Below are 20,000 nucleotides of genomic sequence, written 5' to 3'. Positions count from 1 at the left end.
GTAGTGATAGTGAGAATACCATACACAGGGAAGCACTGCTAATGCACATATAGGAACCGGGTCAGCAGTGATAGTGAGAATACCATACACAGGGAAGCACTGCTAATGCACATATAGGAACTGGGTCAGTAGTGATAGTGAGAATACCATAAACAGGGAAGCACTGCTAAAGCACATATAAAAACAGGGTCACCAGTGATAGTGAGAATACCATGCACAGGTAAGCACTGCTAATGCACATATAAAAACCAGGTCAGCAGTGATACTGAGAATACCATACACAGGGAAGCACTGCTAATGCACATATAGGAACTGGGTCAGCAGTGATACTGAGAATACCATACACAGTGAAGCACTGCTAATGCACATATAGGAACCGGGTCAGCAGTGATGGTGAGAATACCATACACAGGGAAGCACTGCTAATGCACATATAGGAACTGAGTCAGTAGTGATAGTGAGAATACCATACACAGGGAAGCACTGCTAATGCACATATAGGAACCGGGTCAGCAGTGATAGTGAGAATACCATGCACAGGGAAGCACTGCTAATGCACATATAGGAACCGGGTCAGCAGTGATAATGAGAATACCATACAGTGGGAAGCACTGCTAATGCACATATAAAAACCAGGTCAGCGGTGATACTGAGAATACCATGCACAGGGAAGCACTGCTAATGCACATATAGGAACTGGGTCAGCAGTGATACTGAGAATACCATACATAGGGAAGCACTGATAATGTACATATAGGAACTGAGGCAGTAGTGACAGTGAGAATACCATACACAGGGAAGCACTGCTAATGCACATATTTGAACTGGGTCAGTAGTGATAGTGAGAATACCATACACAGGGAAGCACTGCTAATGCACATATAGGAACGGGGTCAACAGTGATAGTGAGAATACCATGCACAGGAAGCACTGCTAATGCACATACAGGAACAGGGTCAGCAGTGATACTGAGAATGCCATACACAGGGAAGTACTGCTAATGCACATATAGGAACCGGGTCAGCAGTGATAGTGCTGCACTTCTATCTCACACTAAAAGCTGTTGTTAAATACTCCATAAAGAAAAACATTCACTCCTGTGAGCATTTGTTTCTTTTACATCACTAAAAAGCATTCGTTCATATGACTGTTCGCTCTTCTAGTTTACGTGTGTGTGTGTGTGTGTGTGTGTGTGTGTGTGTGTGTGTGTGTGTGTGTGTAAATATATATATATATATATATATATGTGTGTGTGTGTGTGTGTGTGTGTGTGTGTGTGTGTGTGTGTGTGTGTGTGTGTATATATATAGATATATATATATTTATATATTTATATATATATATATATAGATATATATATATTTATAGATATATATATATATATATATATATATATATATATATATATATATATATATATATATATATATATATATATATATATATGTCTGTGTGTGTGTGTGTGTAGGTGGGTTCCCAGCTTTTTGTTGAATGCTGTTTCTTTGACAAATGCAGGGGGTGTGTTTTAACAGGGACAGTAAGGATAGCCAAGCAGTGGAAATGTCTATGGTCTGTAATGTCAAGATCTCTGAGTGAGGTTGGAGTGGTGAGAGTGTTTGTACATGTGTTTGTGTTAGGGTCGGTGATGAGTGAAGGATAGGTGTTGTATGTTTGAGTGCGAGTTTGTGGGTTTTTAGAGTCAGTGTCAGGGTTAGTTTGGGGATAGATATTGTATTGCTTGTGTTTGTTTGAAAATGTTTGTTTGTTCACGTGTGTCTTGTGTAGTGGTATTACTATGGGAAGGTTTTTATAAAAGTAAGATGCAGGATTAGATTTGAGGAAAGGAGCAGAATTAGGTTTAAAGAGAGGCACACACAGCAACAGATATACAATGCACATCTTAAAGCAAGTAGGCTAGCCTTGAGACAAGACAGAACAGCACACATCTTTACAGGTATATAGGATATGTGTACACCATATCTGTGCAACATTAAAGGGGGGATACTGTCACTACAGTCACCTACAAGTTGTATGCCTGTCTTTGCTGCATTTTATATGGTGGGGTGGAGACTGATTTCAGTGGTAATTGTAGGCAAGTGAAGGGCGAATCTCCCATTATATTGTATTCCCTCTTATATTAAAGATTCTTTTGATTTTTTGGACAAAATAAAATCGGTCACATGGAATAAAAATATGTATTGGATTACATTAGACATTAAGAGTCTTTATACTAATATCCAACACAAATTTGGTTTAGAAGCATTGTTTAAAAGTATGGGAGATTCGCCCTTCACACATTATATACTCGATCTTGTTCAATTCTGTTTAGAAAATAATTATGTTTGCTTTGATGATATGATTTTTCATCAGAAACAAGGAACAGCAATGGGTGCTCCTTTTGCACCGATGTATGCTAATATTTTTATGGGTTTAGTTGAAAAGGAATGTATTTATAACAATGTATTTGTACAGAAGTATGTAAAGTTGTATTACAGATACATTGATGACTTAATATTTTTGTGCGAATATGGTAATAATCATATACAGAATTTTGTACATGAAATCCAAAAGAATAGATTTAATATTTTCTTTGATGGGTTACAATATGGACAGACAATCAATTTCTTAGATATTAAGTTACAAGGTATAGATGGTCAACCTGTATCAACTAGCATATATAGGAAATTTGGGGTGCCTCATGATTTTTTGAAAGCTACTAGCTGTCATCCTGCACACACCATTCAAGCTTTACCATATGGTGAATTTTTAAGAATTTCACGGTTATGTAATAATGAGGATATTTTTTTGAAAGAAATTAAATTAACTAAAAATATGTTTATAAGAAGGAAATATGATGTTAGATTATTGGATGCTGATATTCAACGGGTTATAAAGTTAAGACATAGGACACAGCATATTTATAATAATAGAGGAAGCAGGCATATTGCAAATAGAGAAACTAATTCTGAAGAGAATTTGTTTTTAGTTTCAACTTACAATGCCTGCAGTAATAAGATTAAAACATGTATATTACATTTCTGGGAATTTTTATATAATTTCGAAGAATTAAATATTCTAATGACAAAAAAATAATTTTTTTCTTATAAAAAAGGTAGAAGTATTAAAGACATGACAGTACATACAAAATTTTTTAGACCAGGAATTAAAATATCCTATCAATTGTCCAGCATGGGGACATTCCCATGTGGAAAATGTAGTGGTTGTCCATATATACACAGAACTTTTTCTAATATTAATAATGTAAATTTTTGTTCGGATGGGATATATAATTGTAGAACTCATAGGGCAATTTATGCTATCAAATGTGGATGCAACAAGTTTTATACTGGGCAAACCAAACGAATGTTCAAGGTGAGGCTTCTTGAGCATTTAAGAGATATAAGAAACAATAAAATAGAGAGCCATTTAGCTCAACATTTTCATGAACATCATAGTGGCAATAGTGATAGTTTAAAAGCCACTATTTTACAACAGGTAGCTATTTTTGAATCTGATATATCCATTGTTGTAAAATTACCTTTAAAGAAGGAAACTGTTTTTATTTTGAAATATGGTACTTTATTGCCTAGGGGTTTGAACACAAAATGTTGTTGGAGAAGTATTATTTAACTTATGGATTTCCATTAATTTTATTAATTAATTGTATAATTATTTTATTGATTAATTGATGTGATTATATATACTGTTTTTTGTATCTGATACTTTACTCCTTGAAGGCTTACTGTGGCCGAGGCGCTAGAGAGAGAGGAAGCTATTAAACGTGGTTTACACTGGTCTTGTTGTGTTGCTTTGTAATTATGACCATGTCCGACATTACCTTAGTCACGGAAAAACTGGCTCTCCACCTTACCCAAGAAGAATGGGTGATGGGATTGCAGTTATTGCTTGAGCAGCGTTAGATGGAAACACATGAGCTTTTGGGCTCTGTCAGATCAACACCCACTTCTCACTATCCCACAGTGTGCTGCTGGACTTCAGAGCCCAGCTGCAATGTGCTTCTAGAGTGTCTATCAAAGATGCCCCAGCCAGGTATTGCCATACCTGTTGTAAGGTATGATTATTTTCCAAAAATTACTACTGACTGTGCATCTTACTAATGCTGTATGTCTTGGCTACTATAGGAGCATCAGGGGTAAAACCTCCAAGGGCACCTGCATGGTGAAAGTTATTTCCAGCACTTTTGGTAAACACTGTAGTATAACATCTCCACAAGGCGTACGTTAGAAGAGGAAGGTTATACTATACAGGGCTTTGTGCTTTGCTGTGTTCACAGAAGAAACTTTTTTAATACCATTGTGAAATTACCAATTAAGACATATGTACAGCACATTTAAATAAATGAAAAAAACATATTAACATTTTTTTATTAATATTACATATATGTTTTCTTTCTTTACATTCACTGCCATTTAGTCCAACATTACATGAATGAATCAGTGCCTTCCTTTAAATTTCAGTTACGCTGCTGAACATTATTTTGCAAGTAATTTTCCCACAAATTCCATTTATTTCTATGTAATTTGTTCCTTTCCTTTTCTAAGTATCACACTTCCAGATCTATTTTATCTGTTTTACAATATTCTATACTTCTAATACAAGATGGTTTAGATTTTGATTTCTGCTTTCTATTAATTGCTTTTCTTGAATCCGCGGTGGTGGTGCTGCAATAGCGTTGTCACCTCACAGTAAGACGCTGTCCGGTTCGATCCTCAGCTAGAGCATCTTCTGTGTGGAGACATGCGTGAATGGGCATACCTTCATTGAAGGTTGTGTGTCACGGCTGGTAACTCGGCATGTAAAAATCAACTACCAATCATTAGCGGACCGGAGTTCCGCTGTGGTGACCCCTAAACGGGAAAAGCCAAAAGACACAACAACATCAACAACATTAATTGTTTTTCTTAGGCAGCCAATAGAATTAAACTTAAAAATACCTTACTAGAACAAGTTGGGAGGGTGGCCTAATGGTTAAGGTGTTTGCCTTACAAACACAAGGTGCAGGGTTTGAGTCTCACAAGGGATAATTGGCTAGGCTTAAAATGGCTTGCAAGGGCAATTAGCCTAGTACTAATCTATGAACCTATGAACTATGTCTAGGTAATTCAGATCCTGTGTCCCAATTAAAAAGAATCATTTCCTTAGTTACAGCCATTTGCTCCCCCAATATTTCTGGGAGTACTCTGTAAGCAATTTTTTTCAAATCTGGCAGCTCATTACACTACCAAAACACATGTTCTCATTTACCTCTTTCTTCCCCATCACACCTCCAAAATTTGCTATCTGTCCGAAGAAAACATCTTTGAAGTCTGCCTAAGTTATAAAAATAACTATGCAAACACTTCCGAGCAAAAACTCCTAAACCATTCTGATCTTTGTTGCATACTTGGGAGCAATACATATGCCCTTCCATTATCCCCTTTTAAATTGCTTTACCAGTCTCTCATTCCACTGTTTTCTAACCTCCATTTTTTTGATTTTTATAGTTATCATGCAGTATTTATATGCCCTAATTACCCTTTTTTAATAGCAGCTTCTGTTCCAGATTTCACTAAAAACTCTACCAGAGCACATCTTTCACTTAGGACTCCACTATCCCTTTCTTTCTTTCTGTTTGTCTACACTCTGATATCAATCCCTGGTAAGGAAGTCAATCTCTAGCCTGCAGTCCAAACTTCTTCTTGGCCTTATCCATCTCTATTACCTTTCTCTTTTTCTAGCTATTTTCTCGCAATACCTTCGTTCCTTTGCTGGCTTCCTCCAATAAATTCCAGCCCCCTCCTGCCTGTTTTCTGTATTCGTATTTGCAGCCATCTCTCTTGGAAAAATTTCCATTCTCCATTTAAAAAACTTAATCCAGTACCACCATCAAGGAACTTCTGTTTTCTGATGTTAGTGGTACTATTCGGTGCCAAATGGCTGACTATACTGGATATCACTCAGTTCTGCAAAGGACACTGCCAGCTAGCAGGTCTTCCTTCTTCTCTGCCAGTTAATTATTCACAGGGCAAAGCGCCGCCCATAAGAAGAAGAAATCTTTCAATCTCCAGTAATGGCTATCTGTATGGTGGTCCTGTGAATGGGAATGAATGGGTTTATTGTTCCAGAGTAAGAAAGAGACAAAATGAATAAAGAATGCATACAGAAAGGGCATGAACAGCTTTCATCACGTAAGTGTGGAGGAAGGAACAGCATATACTCTCAGGACCTCTGTATATTTCTACAATGTCAGCATTTCTTAATAATACTTCTATAGGTAAGAGGCAAGACATGCTGCAATCAAGCATCATTTAATCAACAATGAGATAGTATTATACTAAAATATACACCACATTGTTGTGAGTATCCATATGCTAAAATATACACCACATTGTTGTGAGTATCCATATGCGAAAATATACACCTCATTGTTGTGAGTATCCATATGCTAAAATATACACCACATTGTTGAGAGTATCCATATGCTAAAATATACACCACATTGTTGTGAGTATCCATATACTAAAATATACACCACATTATTGTGAGCATCCAGAGTATATCTTAGATGAATCTAAACATATATTAGAATCAGATATTATTGACACAATTATATGATTTTAAAATTAAGGTTATTTCAATGAAAACATATTTCATAGAATAGGAATTTATACCAAACTGTACACTTTACATAATCACTGCTAGTTTAGTTTATATCTGTTCACCAGCAGAAATTACTGCTGGTGCAGTTTGCATTTGTGCACAAGCAATGATTCAGTGTGTGTGGCCTTTTCATTTTTCTCCATTGTTGTGTGACCATGGAGTTAGCATGCTTAAGTAAGGGAGTATGTGGGGTATAAGGGAGTATGTGGAGCATGTGGGGTATGTGGCCCATGTGAGGTATATGGGGTACGTGGTACATGTGGAGGATGTGAAGTATGTGGCATATGTGGGGTAGAGGGCTAAAAACAAGCTGGTTTCAAGTTCATATAGACTTCTATAATTGAGATGACTGTGGTAGTTGGTGTGGCTCAGTGGGCCAGGGACAGTAGCATGTGTTCAGTAAATTTGCCTTACTTATTTCTGTTTGAGAAAATAGCATTCATTGAAAAGACAACAAGCGAATATTTATGGATGTATAGATAGCTATAGATATAGATATGTAGACAGATATGTATAAAAATATCTGCCATATACAAAATGGCTGATAAAGTTTTCTGCTCAAAGGAAAAAGGCCACCCGTAAAGAGCCAAATTTAATTTACAGTCCTTTGCATGGACTTTGAAAGTGTTGACAATCCAATAAAAATATATTAGATCAATATTACTGGATTTGACAAGAAACATAGCTAGGGTGGGATGAAGCAGGCAACCACCCCTGGTCCAAGCTTTAGGGGAGGATACAATTGGCAGATGCCAGTCAGTCTTTAGTGAATACCATCATTCAGAACAGAATGCCAGTAAGCTGTGTAGCACTCCAGGTGTGGTGTAAATTGTAGGACACCTCTTGCCAAAAATGCTGCAATTTTCTATAGTTTGAAAGACCTTTTTTTGCTCCCCTTAATGTTGGGGGGGGGGGCAGATCAGATCAGGGAACAGCACAGAGCACCAGAATTACTAGCTACAACTCTAAGATGTAGTAGTATCACAGTCCACTGATTTCAAATCTACCTTACTATCAGAGCATTCATAGTACAGAAAATAAAGCTACTTAATAGTGCAGGCAATTTCAAGGCTCTATATTAGGCCCTATATTGTTCTTCCTATTTTCATATCACTAATACTTGCATCCTGCCTACCAACATCACACTTTTTGCAAATGTCATCACTGTGCATATAAGTTATCTCACTTTAGAACAATGCTATATACAGGTATGCCAAAACAGATCTAGAAAACGATTTATCTTTTCTCTGCAAATGACTTAGAAGTACTCAACTTGCTCTAAACATGACCAAAATAATAGCCATGTCTAAAAACTACCGACCTCCCCTCTCATTAACTACTTTTATAACTGTAGTGGACAAAGTGCATCCAGCTTTGTCACTCAAAACTCTCACCAACTTGTGTTTTTAAAAGTCTCAGCTCAGCTGAAAGCTGCCTGCTCCATCTTCAACTGAATGAAGGAAGCCAAGCAAGCTATGGCTAAGAATGTTTTTACTCTCAGACTTATGTACACCCTTCCAGTTGGCTCCATATGCTCAACATATAATACCAAAATAAATTTGAACAACTATCAGTCTCAGTCCACAGCTGGCGCACCAGTGTATCACCCTGCAAAATAAAACAACTGTCTGATAGTAACAGCTCAGGCCATCCTTAGGTTCATAGGTTCATAGGTTCATACTAGGCTATCTGCCCAAGGGCATTTACAAGCCTAGCCCATAGTTTTGTGGCTTACGCCACCCCTTTAGTATGGGGAAATATACCCATTATTTTGCTGTGCCTCTGTCGAGCAGTGACACTGAGGTAATCCCTGGGGTATATCTGCGATCTCCCATCCATTGGTCAAGATTTCTCTTGAACAAGGCCAGCGAGGTGCTCTGCCTCACATATACCGGGATTTTGTTCCACAGCATAGGGAGTCTTTGGGTGATGAATCTATCCCTCCAGCACGTCCTATTAATAGCCGTGTCAAGGTTTAAGTCTCCCGCCCTTGTGGCTCTGATGGATCTAGATTTTTGAGGTGAAGCATATTCATCAAATCTGGGTTTGACATGGCCTTGTATGTTAGGCAAAGGTCACCTCTGAGCAAGCGGTAAGCGACTGAATAGAGCTGGAGTTCTTTCAGTCGGGCAGCATAGGACAGATTTTTGAGACCCTTTATCCTTTTGGTGAGGAACTTTTGTGGCCTCTCCAGCTGCTGCAAGTGTCGGGTCAGATACATTCCGAATGGGGCATTGTACTCAATCATTGGTCTGATGAGTGATGAGTAGAGGGAGACAATGACCTCCCTTGATCTAGATGAGAATCCCTTCATGATAAGGTGGGCAATATAGAAGGTCTTCCTAACTACTTTAGCTACATGGGTGTCGAATGACAGACTACTATCAACCTGGGTCCCCAAGTTAGTCATTCCTTTAAAATTCTAAATTGCATATTCTACTGCACCCTTAGAGAAAAATGTCACAAATAGGATTTCCTCCTCCTACTATCTGTCATTTGAAAATGGCTATCCAGGAAAAATGGTGTTTTATAAATTCAGTGTTATTTAGCATTTAGGATATACCTAAATAATTCTGTGTACACTTGAAACAAAACTCTCTCATATTGAAGTAATCCTCTCCTGCAGTATATCTTGATTAACAAATATGTGCATTGTTTTGTCTGTATAACTGTGCAACAAAAGCTCAGTGGCATTGATGCAAGTCTCATGGTGTAATATAATTTGTTGTTACATTCTGTAAAAAGATGAGCTTGATATATGTGTCATGGCTGAAAAGAGTCCTCCTAGGACCAGGTAACATACCCAGTAAAGAAAGAAAGAATAAATAAATAAACACACACAGGCATACACGCACGCACGTGCGCACACACATGCACACATACACACTACTGCCTTTGCAACCTTTTTTATGCTGTATTTTCAGGTAGGTGAAAGGGTTGTGCAGTTCTTTGTGTTCATGTAGAAGAAACATTAGCTACAAAGCTGTTTTCTGCTCCTCATATATGGTCCTAATGCAGCACTGTATGAGAAAATGCTATTACTAGACCTATTTTTTTTAATTTTCTTTTCTTTTTCAGACTCCAGTAATAAGTGAAGCCTTTCTAAAAGGTATCGCAGCGCAGTCCCCAGCAGATATGTTTGGATCTGTTTCTTATAACCCTTCTGCTCCACAACTTGCCGCTGTGCCCTCAGGTAAATCAGAAGTGTGTTAGCTGCTGATATGGCTGAAGGAGCATCTGCTAACATGAAGTGTCACATCACACTGAATATCTGCCTCTCCGTGCTCCTTCCAATTGTCTCTCTGTGTAATTAAGTAGTGAATGACACATTTTATTTCAAAGTAATGATAACCCAGATCTACACATTTCTGTGTGACAATGGTGAAATATGATACGTGTCATCCTAAAGCTAGTAGCTGGAAAGATGGTGTGTTTAAATTGTAGTTTTCACTTGGGCGAGACATTCCACAGGTAACATGACAAAGCTTTCTTTTTTGCTTTAAAGAGCTTCTGATCACTATCTTGTCAATATAAATCCTTCCTAGCAAGTATGTTCAAATTGTTTGCTGCTGGTGATGGTATTCAGCTGAATTGGAAGGGTATTGCTCTGATTTAACTTACTGCTGTGTCACAGTTATCCTGTTACTGATGGCGTTCTCCCTCAGAGAAGGTAGCCTATTTAATTAGGAGGAGGGAAGACATGCAGCTATTAGGCAGTCAGCTATAGATTTCTGTTAAAAGAAAGACTCCAGTCAGATATCAGATAATCTATATTACAGTTGCTGGACTCCAAACCAGAGCTTTGTATTCCATTAATTAATTATCATGGAAGTAATACTGTGACTTCTTTTTTTCATGTTAGATAACATGAAATGAACAACAGAGAATGTTTCCTCCTAGTCAGAGGTGTAGTGTAATGTGATGAGGACATCTAGTGGTGAAACAATATATGCTACTCCTTGTAAAATATCCTTTCAAATCCACTTATTTTTAAAGCAATATGTTCTGCAGTCAATGCATGTGAAAGTGCTTTCCTTAAATTGGTAGGATAAAAGTTTATATAATGCATTCATATCACCAGAAATCTTTAATATTTGTTAATATGTTAAGTTACTGAGGTTTCAGGAGTAAAATGCAGCATCTCTTAAAAGAGTGAAAACCTATTCATGAGTTTTCCGCAAAATAAACAAAGCCGTGGTTTATCATGGGATTACATTATTCTTTCAACAATCTGTCTGCATCAGTGATTTTCTTGAATTCTGTGTCATCCAGCTATTCCGTTAGTTTTGTTTTTTTATGATGAATAATTTTCTCTTTTACCTTTGAAGCAGTGACCCTGGGTTTAAGGTTCAATGTTGCATTATTAGTGACATCATGCAATACATTCCATTTATTATTTTGAATCATGTTTGCATTTATCTGTCCCAGTCCATCAGCAGTATAAAACAATTAGCTCAAGTGCTACACTGACAAAATATGTTTTTCTTGTGCGAAACAAGTGTTGAATGTGTCTACACCTCTGTCACTCAACACGTGAAAATAGAAAATCCTTATTGTGTTTATAGCATCACATGTTGTGTAACAAATAAAATGTGATGGTAGAGAAATTAATCATTGCTTATGTGAATTAGTGAGATTCCTCTGCCTGCAAAACATACATTATGCTCATTCTGCATATACCTGTTGCACCATATAATTAAGCTACTGGTTTAATCAGCTGAGATAGCTGTACTGCATGACTGCATCATAACAGTCAGAAGCCTTGATGAAGAACTTCCATGTGCTGTACCATTTGTTGGATTATTCAAGTGTCCAGGTGAAAATACAGAATAATTTGAAGGGGTGTATTAAACTCTTGTTTTGAAGCACTTTCAGAATTCTCATGCTAATTTCATATGCATTTTCTTTAATAAAAAATGAAAAAGAGAAGAGAAAAAGAATGAAAGAAAACGTGATATATGCCACCCCCCAAAAAAAAATAAGCACCATCTGATGTTTATTTTGTTGTATACATATAGAATGCTTTCAGTGGTAGGTGGGCATTGTGTGCACAAGTGATATTAACATGGGGAATATTGGGTTGCTATCTAAATACATATACCGCAGACTATTAAATATAAGTTGCTCCTTTTGTCTGGTTAAATCATTAATTTCACTAATCACTTATATCAGACTTTCCTGCAGTGGAACTCCAGCAACATTAAGAATATAGCAAATATACTTATGCTGATAGCAATTTATTGGTTTTTTTGATCATTTCCATCAAAAGAATATAATCCATCGCTTTATTATGAAACTTAAATACCACAACCGTCATTCTTGTTTTGTACTTTCACTAAATGGTGAGCACAAGACTGGGAAAACAATGTTAGTCTTAGTTTCTCCATGTGTTTTGGACTTCTTTTTAATCTATCAGACCATTAATATAATAATAGTACAGGAGGCATTTTAATTTAATATCAGAGGAGTTGGAGGGATTGCTGCACTAGGCAGGTGGTTTAGACCGTGTAACAATTCTATGCATTAGCATTTACAAATAAACTCATGAAACTTATCGCATTTAAGTTTTATTTCATTGTTGTTCAACTTTTCCATGCTGGTCTAGTTCATTTATCAGTCAAATTTCAGCCAACAGCTGACTTATTTTAGCCTGCAACTTGAAGTAGTTTGAATTGTAATAGAGATGCAGTTACAGATCTCATGTTTTCTGTTTATTAACTGAGGTAAATTTAAGATATGGTGAAACAGAATATGATATAATTTTGACACTTTTAGATATGTGTTCTTTAAACCATATTTAAATTATCTGCTTTTGATGCTGGCTGTTACTTTGTACAAAGATTATAAATTCTGCCTTTAATCGTGTTTTCTGATTGGTTTTAAGGTTATGTTGCCATGGGACCTGTTCAGCCATCTATGTGGAGTCAGCAAGCAATAGGAGTTCAACAGCCTGTGATCTTAGGCACCCAGCCTCATGTTTCTCAGGTGATGCAAGGAGCACAGCCAGTAGTCTGGGGCCAGCCTGCTCTGTTTTCTCCCACTCAGCAGCAGTGGGCAACAATGACTGGACAGTTTCAACCAGCTGCCTTCATGCCAACTCAAACTGTTATGCCTTTACAAGCAGCCATGTTTTCTACCATTGCTGCTCCGGTAGCTGCTGTTTCTCCAAGGAGTGACTCTGTTAAATCCAGTCCGCAGGGAAATAGACCTATTCAAAAAATGAATAAAGACATGTTTAAAGATTTCCAGATGGCAAAACCACCACCTGTGCCATCACGGAAAAACGATCAGGTCGTCCTCGACTGTACTTCTGAAGCCTTCTCTAGCTATTTTAATAAAGTAGGGCTGGCACAAGACGTAGATGACTGTGATGATTTTGACATCTCACAATTAAATTTGACTCCTGTGACCTCAACAACACCATCAACCAATTCACGTAAGTATCATTAAACCTTAACTCTCATGGCAATAAAACTTGTGTGTCATTTGTTTACATTATGCACTGTTAAGTTTGACTTTCCTGTCACTACTCATTATGTTATATGATGCCAGAAGTAGTAGTTCATCTGTACTTAATAATGAGTTACTTCACTGATGCTGACTAAAATGACATAGTGATGAGATGCTAACATTGCTGCCTCACACTTTTTGGTAATTTTTTTTTTTTAATTTCCTGCCCGGGCTGCATTATGTGAAGAGCTTCCATATTCACTTTCTGTCCATGTGTGTGTCTGCTTTCAGTGAGTACCTCAAAGAGATGCGTATTTGTAAATTAGTGAGCTACCAAATTCCCCATAGGTGTTTGTGCACTGCGCATGGGCACCCTCACTGTTGTTGTGTCTTTCGGCTTTTCCCGGTTAGGGGTCGCCACAGCGGAACTTCGGTGTGCTAGTGATTGGCAGTTGATTTTTACTTGCTGAGTTGCCAGCCCTGACGCACAACCTTCAACGAAGGTACGCCCATTCACGCATGTCTCCATGCAGAAGACTCTCTAGCTGAGAATCGAACCGGACAGCGTCTTACTGTGAGGCAACAACGCTACCGCAGCACCACCACTGCGGACATGGGCACCCTCACTGTACTCTTGCCATATCCAGTACACATTCTCTTCCATAGGTCTGTATGGGCACCCTTGCTGTACTCTTGCCATATCCAGTACTCATTCCCTTCCATAGGTCTAGTGCTCCTTGGGATAGGATGCAGTTCTGTCTCATCTCTGAAGTAGATAAGGAAAGTACAGCAAAAATAAAAACCTTCAGTATTTCCATCTAACATAACAGAAACTGAAATGTTTTGACTAAATCAGTGGCAAAACCCTACCAAAAAAGTTTTTTTTTTTTTTTTATGTAAACGTATTATTTTAATTTATTTCTACACAGTCTTAAGTAACATGGATATTCTGTTTGTTATTTAGTAATAAGTGATAAGTAAGAATTTTAGAGGAAAAAAGAACTAAATATTATGCATATTAGTACAAAAGTGAAAAATGGCACAGCAGAATTCTAATAAATACTTTTTAAAATAATATACATTAACTCACTTCTATAAAACCTGTGCTTTGTCTGGCTAAGGTATAGCTGTATTCAACTGGACATGTAAGAGAATTTAAGTACCTTTTATCTGCACTTTTTTCAAATAATACAGCATTTTAATTGATTTATTTGTGTTGCATTGAATATTAACTGAACTGGAAGTTTTGACTCTGTTTTTTCAGTTAGTGTTTATTAGATTTTATTGCCTGTTAGAATCCTGCATAGACAGTAATTGCACTTGGGGGTAGTCTCATTCATTGATATCCTGTTAATGCCTATTTAAGTGGAACATTTTGGAATATTTTCTGCTTAAAACCTGAACTTTGGCCGGCTAAGATATAGCTGTATTCAACTGGATGTATAAGAGAATTTAAGTACCTTTTATCTGCACTTTTTTCAAATAATACAGCATTTTAATTGATTTATTTGTGTTGCATTGAATATTAACTGAACTGGAAGTTTTGACTCTGTTTTTTTCAGTTAGTTCCCTACCCACACTCCCTGGTTTTGTTTTGGTGTTAATCTTGGTGGCTTTGAAACTGCCCACCTCTCTTGTAAATTTGTGTTTGGATACTCCTTCTGGGCCCATCTCATTTGCTCACTCAACTGTGTGTATTGAGATCATGTTCTGATTTCAGGCACTCCTACTGTATACAAAGAGAGCATCTGGGAAAGGGAAAAAAATTAAGCTTGTTTCCTGCCTTTCCTATAAGTGGTCTAGACTGTTTGAAGGCTTCTGAGCCCACAAGCCTTTCTGTGTTGGAGAGAAGCTTGCCTTCAAGCTTAATTTTGTTTCTTAGAACTAGCCACTTTTCTAGTTTCAGCACTCAAATCTGTTTCTTTGAACTCAGCACTTGTTCAGAACTCATTGTAAGCACTATATAAGCTGCAAATTACTACAGCACTCAACTTTCCTCACTTGTCTTGAGGAAAGCAGATTTTAGTTCTTAATAAATAAGTACCTATCCAGGCATGTCTAAGGGTCAGCTCCCGGTGATTTCTCCTGTCTGCCAGATGAATCTGGGCATCTTGGGGCAATGCAGCAGTTGCCTCATGTACACAGATAACCCTCTCCTCCTACCATCCAACACTACAACCTGTGAGAGATGCACTTATATAGCCAAACTGGAAGCAAAGTTCTCTTCACCAAAGACTGGACTAGACAGTCAAGAGGAGAAGATAAACACTTGCACCACACCACACTCATCACATAGTCCCTCAAATCCTACACCACCAAAACACACACATAGAAACACAAAACACACACCTACATTTGCGGAGGCTCTCAATAAAAACCTGCCCAAGCATCAGGGACCTCCAAAGCAGAAACACAAGCAAACTCCACTCCCAAACACAACTCAAATGACACATAGCCGACAAACGCAGTATGCTACTCAACCACAGCCCATAAGGCATAACAATGTACCCAACACTCTAGTCATAGGTGACTCTATAGTCAGGCACACTGATGTTCCACTCACCAGGCTAAACAAGGAGAAAGTTACTGTCAGCTGCCGGTCAGGTGCCAGGATCCGCCACATAATGCACGCACTCAGGTCACTCCACAACAAGTACAAATATGACACTGTCATTGTCCATGTTGATGTGAATGACCTGAGACGTACCTCCCTGGACTATATGAAAAGAGACATGGAGGAGCTGTCTGATCTTGTAGCCCAGGCAGGTATGACCATAACCCTGAGTAGCATCCTGCCATCACCCAGAATGATACCACAGTACAAGGACAAAATGATTGACTTCAACAATTGGCTAAGCTTCTGGTGTCATTCTAAGGGGATCCAGTATTTGTCTGCCTGGGACGACATGATTGACAGACCACGATGCATTGCCAGAGATGGCCTGCACCTGTTGCCCTTGGATTCCGGATACTGGCAAAGGCTCTTGCCACCCCTATAGTGCCTTTTTTAGGCAAGGTTCAAATGACAAATTCACCACCATAACAGGTACAAGCAGAAAAAATCTGAGGGTAATGCTACTCAATGCTAGAAGTCTAAACCTCAAAATGCACTCACTCGAGGCACTCCTTAAAATGGAGAACATCGACATCTGTGCAGTGACAGAGACCTGGTTCAAAGCTCCAGAGAGCACCCCTGCATTACCAGGCTATAATTCATACCACACCTTTCGGCCACCTAACCCGGAATGAAGCACTAAAGGTGGAGGCATGTCCATATTCATTAAGGATATCCACACCTCCAGGCTAGTTGCACAGCATAATGCATCTGAGATTATCTAAGTGCAACTAACTCTGGGCAGGATTGCAATCCAAATTGTAGCTTGCTACAGACCCCCCCACCATGCCCCAGGATTCCCACTCCTCATTTCTTGATACACTGGAAAGTATTAGGGTACAACACAACACCCTAATAATGGGCAATTTCAACTACCCCACCATTAACTGGGAAAACTACTCATGTACCAACTCTTTTGCTCAACGTTTTTTGGAATTCATAAATTCCAATGCCTTGGATCAACTTATTCACACCCCCACCAGGAGCAGCAATATCCTAGACCTGGTCATTACCAACATGGGCAATCGGTGTTCCACACCAGAGGTCAGTTCCTTGTTGGTCAGATCTGACCACAAGCTAATCACCCTAGACATCCACATCATGCCCCCACCCCCAATTAGGGAAACCACCATAAAAAACTTCTCCAAAGCCAACATCACACTTCTTAAGACAGAAGTGGCAAACTTCATGACACTCATGCAGACGGACAATAGAGGTACAACTGCTGAATCCTACACAAATGCACTTTATAAGCACTTACACGAGTGCATGGATCATGCTATCCCTAATAGAACCAAGATGCTATCCTCCAAAAAAAGGAAGCTAATCTGGTGGGCCTCTGCCATAAACAAACTCTACAACAGAAGAATGAAACTGTTGCAAAAAACAGTAAAATCCCATGACTGGAGGAACTCCCTGGTCAACCTCAGTAAGAAGCTGAGATCCCTCATAAAATCCTCCACAGCTAGTTACGAAAGCAAAATTGTCACTGACTCTAAAGACAACCACAAAGCAGTCTATAGCTATGTCAAGAATCTCAATGGCAACACTCAGATCTGCTCTGAGTTACAGCACAATGGCACTAAATATACAGAACCAACTGATATTGCCAACATCCTGGCAGATAGGTTCAGTGCTAATGTTACCCCCCTCTCACCCCCTAGAGGGCCCATCTCTATTCCGGAAGAATGCAAAGTTCCTGTAATCATGGCTGCACAGGTAAAAAACACACTCTCCAAAGCCAAGAACACAGCATCCATGGGACCTGACAATATCCCAGGCTGTGTTCTACACGAACTACAGAATGAACTGGCACCCTACCTGAGTACCATGTTCAAACATAGCCTCACCTCAGGCTTTGTGCCCACTGAATGGTGCACCATGATGGTTATCCCACTCCACAAAGGGGGAGCCACGACGGACCCCGGGAACTACCACCCCATTAGCCTGATGAGCCTGGTCTGCAAAGCCATGGAACGTATCATTATGGAACTCATAAACAAAAACATTGGTAATCTCCAAACCCTGGACCCTACCCAGTTCGGGTTTGTAAAAGGCAGATCATGTCTCCTAAACCCGATTGACTTCTTTGAAGCAGTCACCAAAGCCATAGATGAGGGTAAGGTGGTTCACACAGCTTATCTAGATCTCGCCAAGGCTTTCAACACCATCCCCCACTATGGAATTATAGATAAGCTCACTAAACTAGGTATAAATCTCTATGTCACAAGATGGGTTGCCAACTGGCTCATGGACAGAACCCACACTGTGAAAGTAGCAGACTCCAAATCCGACTTCAGACCAGTGACAAGTGCAGTACCACAGGGTTCAGTCCTGGGTCCTCACCTGTTTGGTATCTACTTCTCTGAAGTACAGGCTAACACAGAAGGTCTTTGGCTAACAAAGTTTGCAGAAGACTGCAAACTAGGAGCCATAATTGAAACTCCTAATGATGTGGACATACTACAAAAGGGCCGAACCTGGACAGATCACTGGTGTCAAAGCCATGGTCTGAAGCTCAATGCCAAAAAGTGTATTGTCATCCCCTTTGGTAAAAACTCTGTACCCATGAACTACCACATAAGTGGTAGTCTACTTAATGCCAAAAGTGTGATAAGAGTCCTTGAGACACAGGTGGATAGTAATCTCTCCTTTGATAATCACATTGCCACAGTGGTCAGGAAATCCTTCTACGTGGCTCACCTCATCACAAAAGGTTTCTCATCCAGAAAAAAAAGGTCATTGTTTCTCTCTACTCATCACTCATTAGACCCATTATAGAGTACAACACCCCTTTTGGTATGTACCTCACAAGACATCTACAACAACTGGAAGGGCCACAGAAATACCTCACAAAGAGGATTACTGGCCTCAAACAGATGCTCTACGCAGACCATCTCAAAAAACTTCAGCTTTACTCTGTCGCATATCGCCTATTCAGAGGCAATCTCTGCCTAACATACAAAGCTATGTCAAACCCAGAGCTGTTGGACATGTTCCACTTAAAGAAATCCCAATCCCTCTGATCTACATGCTCTAGGGACATAAACCTTGTCACCACAATAAGCAGAACATGCTGGAGGGATAGATTCCAGTCCCAGAGACTTCTCATACTCTGGAACAGATTGATTTGCTATGTAAAGTCAGCTGTGGGTGATGCAGTGCTACTGTGTGCAGTATTCTGTGTGGAGTCAGAATATCCACTCTGTCTTTTTCTGGCTATTGGCCCTAGGGCCTATATAAGCCTAGCCAAAAAGGTACCCTTGTTTTCGCCACCCAAGATAATTATTTTCCTGTGCCCCTGTCGAGCAGAGCCACAGAAGTGATCCCTGGGGTGAATTTCCTATTTCCCATCCAATCATCAAGACCTTTCTTGAAGAGTGCTAATGAGGAGCTCTGTTTGACATAGATATGCTCTGAATTGTTCCATAATGGTGCAAAATATACTGAACCTACAGACATAGCCAACATCCTGGCAGACAGATTCAGCACAAACTTCTCCCCCCCTTCTCCCCCAAAGGAGCAAATGCCTATCCCAACTGAATGTAACCTCCCTGACATCACAGATGCACAGGTGAAAGCTGCCCTCTCCAAAGCATCTATGGGACTGGACGGTGTCCCAGGCTGTGTCTTACATTAGCTCCAAGAAGAAGTGAACCCTCACATTAAGTCACTGTTCAAACTTAGCCTTACTACAGGATATGTACCCAAAGAATGGCATACAGCTACAGTGGTCCCACTCCACAAAGGTGGTGCCACAATGGACCCCGGGAACTATCGCCCCACAAGCCTGACTAGTCTGTTCTGTAAAGCTATTATGGAACTCATAAACAAAGACATTGGGAGCCTCCAGACACTGGACCCTACCCAATTCGGCTTTGTTAAGGGCAGATCTTGCCTCTTAAACCTAGTTGATTTCTTTGAAACAGTTACCAAAGCCATAGATGAGGGCAAGGTAATCCACACAGCCTACCTGGACCTCGCAAAAGCCTTCAACACAATACCCCACTCGAGCATCATAAATAAGCTTACCAGCTTAAATATCAACCCCTATATCACAAGATGGGTTGCAAACTGGCTCAGAGAGAGAACCCACATGGTCAGAATTGCAGATGCCATGTCCGAATCCAAACCAGTTACAAGTGGCATCCCACAGGGCTCAGTTCTGGGACCTCTCTTGTTCGGTATATACTTCTCTGAGGTTCAGGCTAACATAGGGGGATTATGGCTGACAAAGTTCGCAGATGACTGCAAACTGGGGGCCATAATTGAATCT

The 20,000-nt window shown here is 39.3% G+C and overlaps 1 protein-coding gene across 6 annotated transcripts in view; it reads left to right on the top strand.

Annotated features, from left to right (window-relative positions):
• The window catches only part of DAB1 (DAB adaptor protein 1), a 2,980,230-nt gene that overhangs the window by 2,894,813 nt on the left and 65,417 nt on the right, over nucleotides 1-20,000 (top strand). For all 6 annotated transcript variants that reach the window (XM_044085518.1, XM_044085521.1, XM_044085520.1 and 3 more), the window contains 2 exons: nucleotides 9,739-9,853; nucleotides 12,545-13,096. In XM_044085518.1, the coding sequence (XP_043941453.1) occupies nucleotides 9,739-9,853; nucleotides 12,545-13,096 (667 nt within the window). The remainder of the gene's footprint in view (nucleotides 1-9,738; nucleotides 9,854-12,544; nucleotides 13,097-20,000) is intronic.

Source organism: Protopterus annectens, chromosome 10.part0 (genome assembly GCF_019279795.1).
Source record: "Protopterus annectens isolate FY-2018-M chromosome 10.part0, PAN1.0, whole genome shotgun sequence".
Classification (NCBI taxonomy): domain Eukaryota; kingdom Metazoa; phylum Chordata; order Ceratodontiformes; family Protopteridae; genus Protopterus; species Protopterus annectens.
This window is presented reverse-complemented; position numbering and strand designations above follow the sequence as displayed.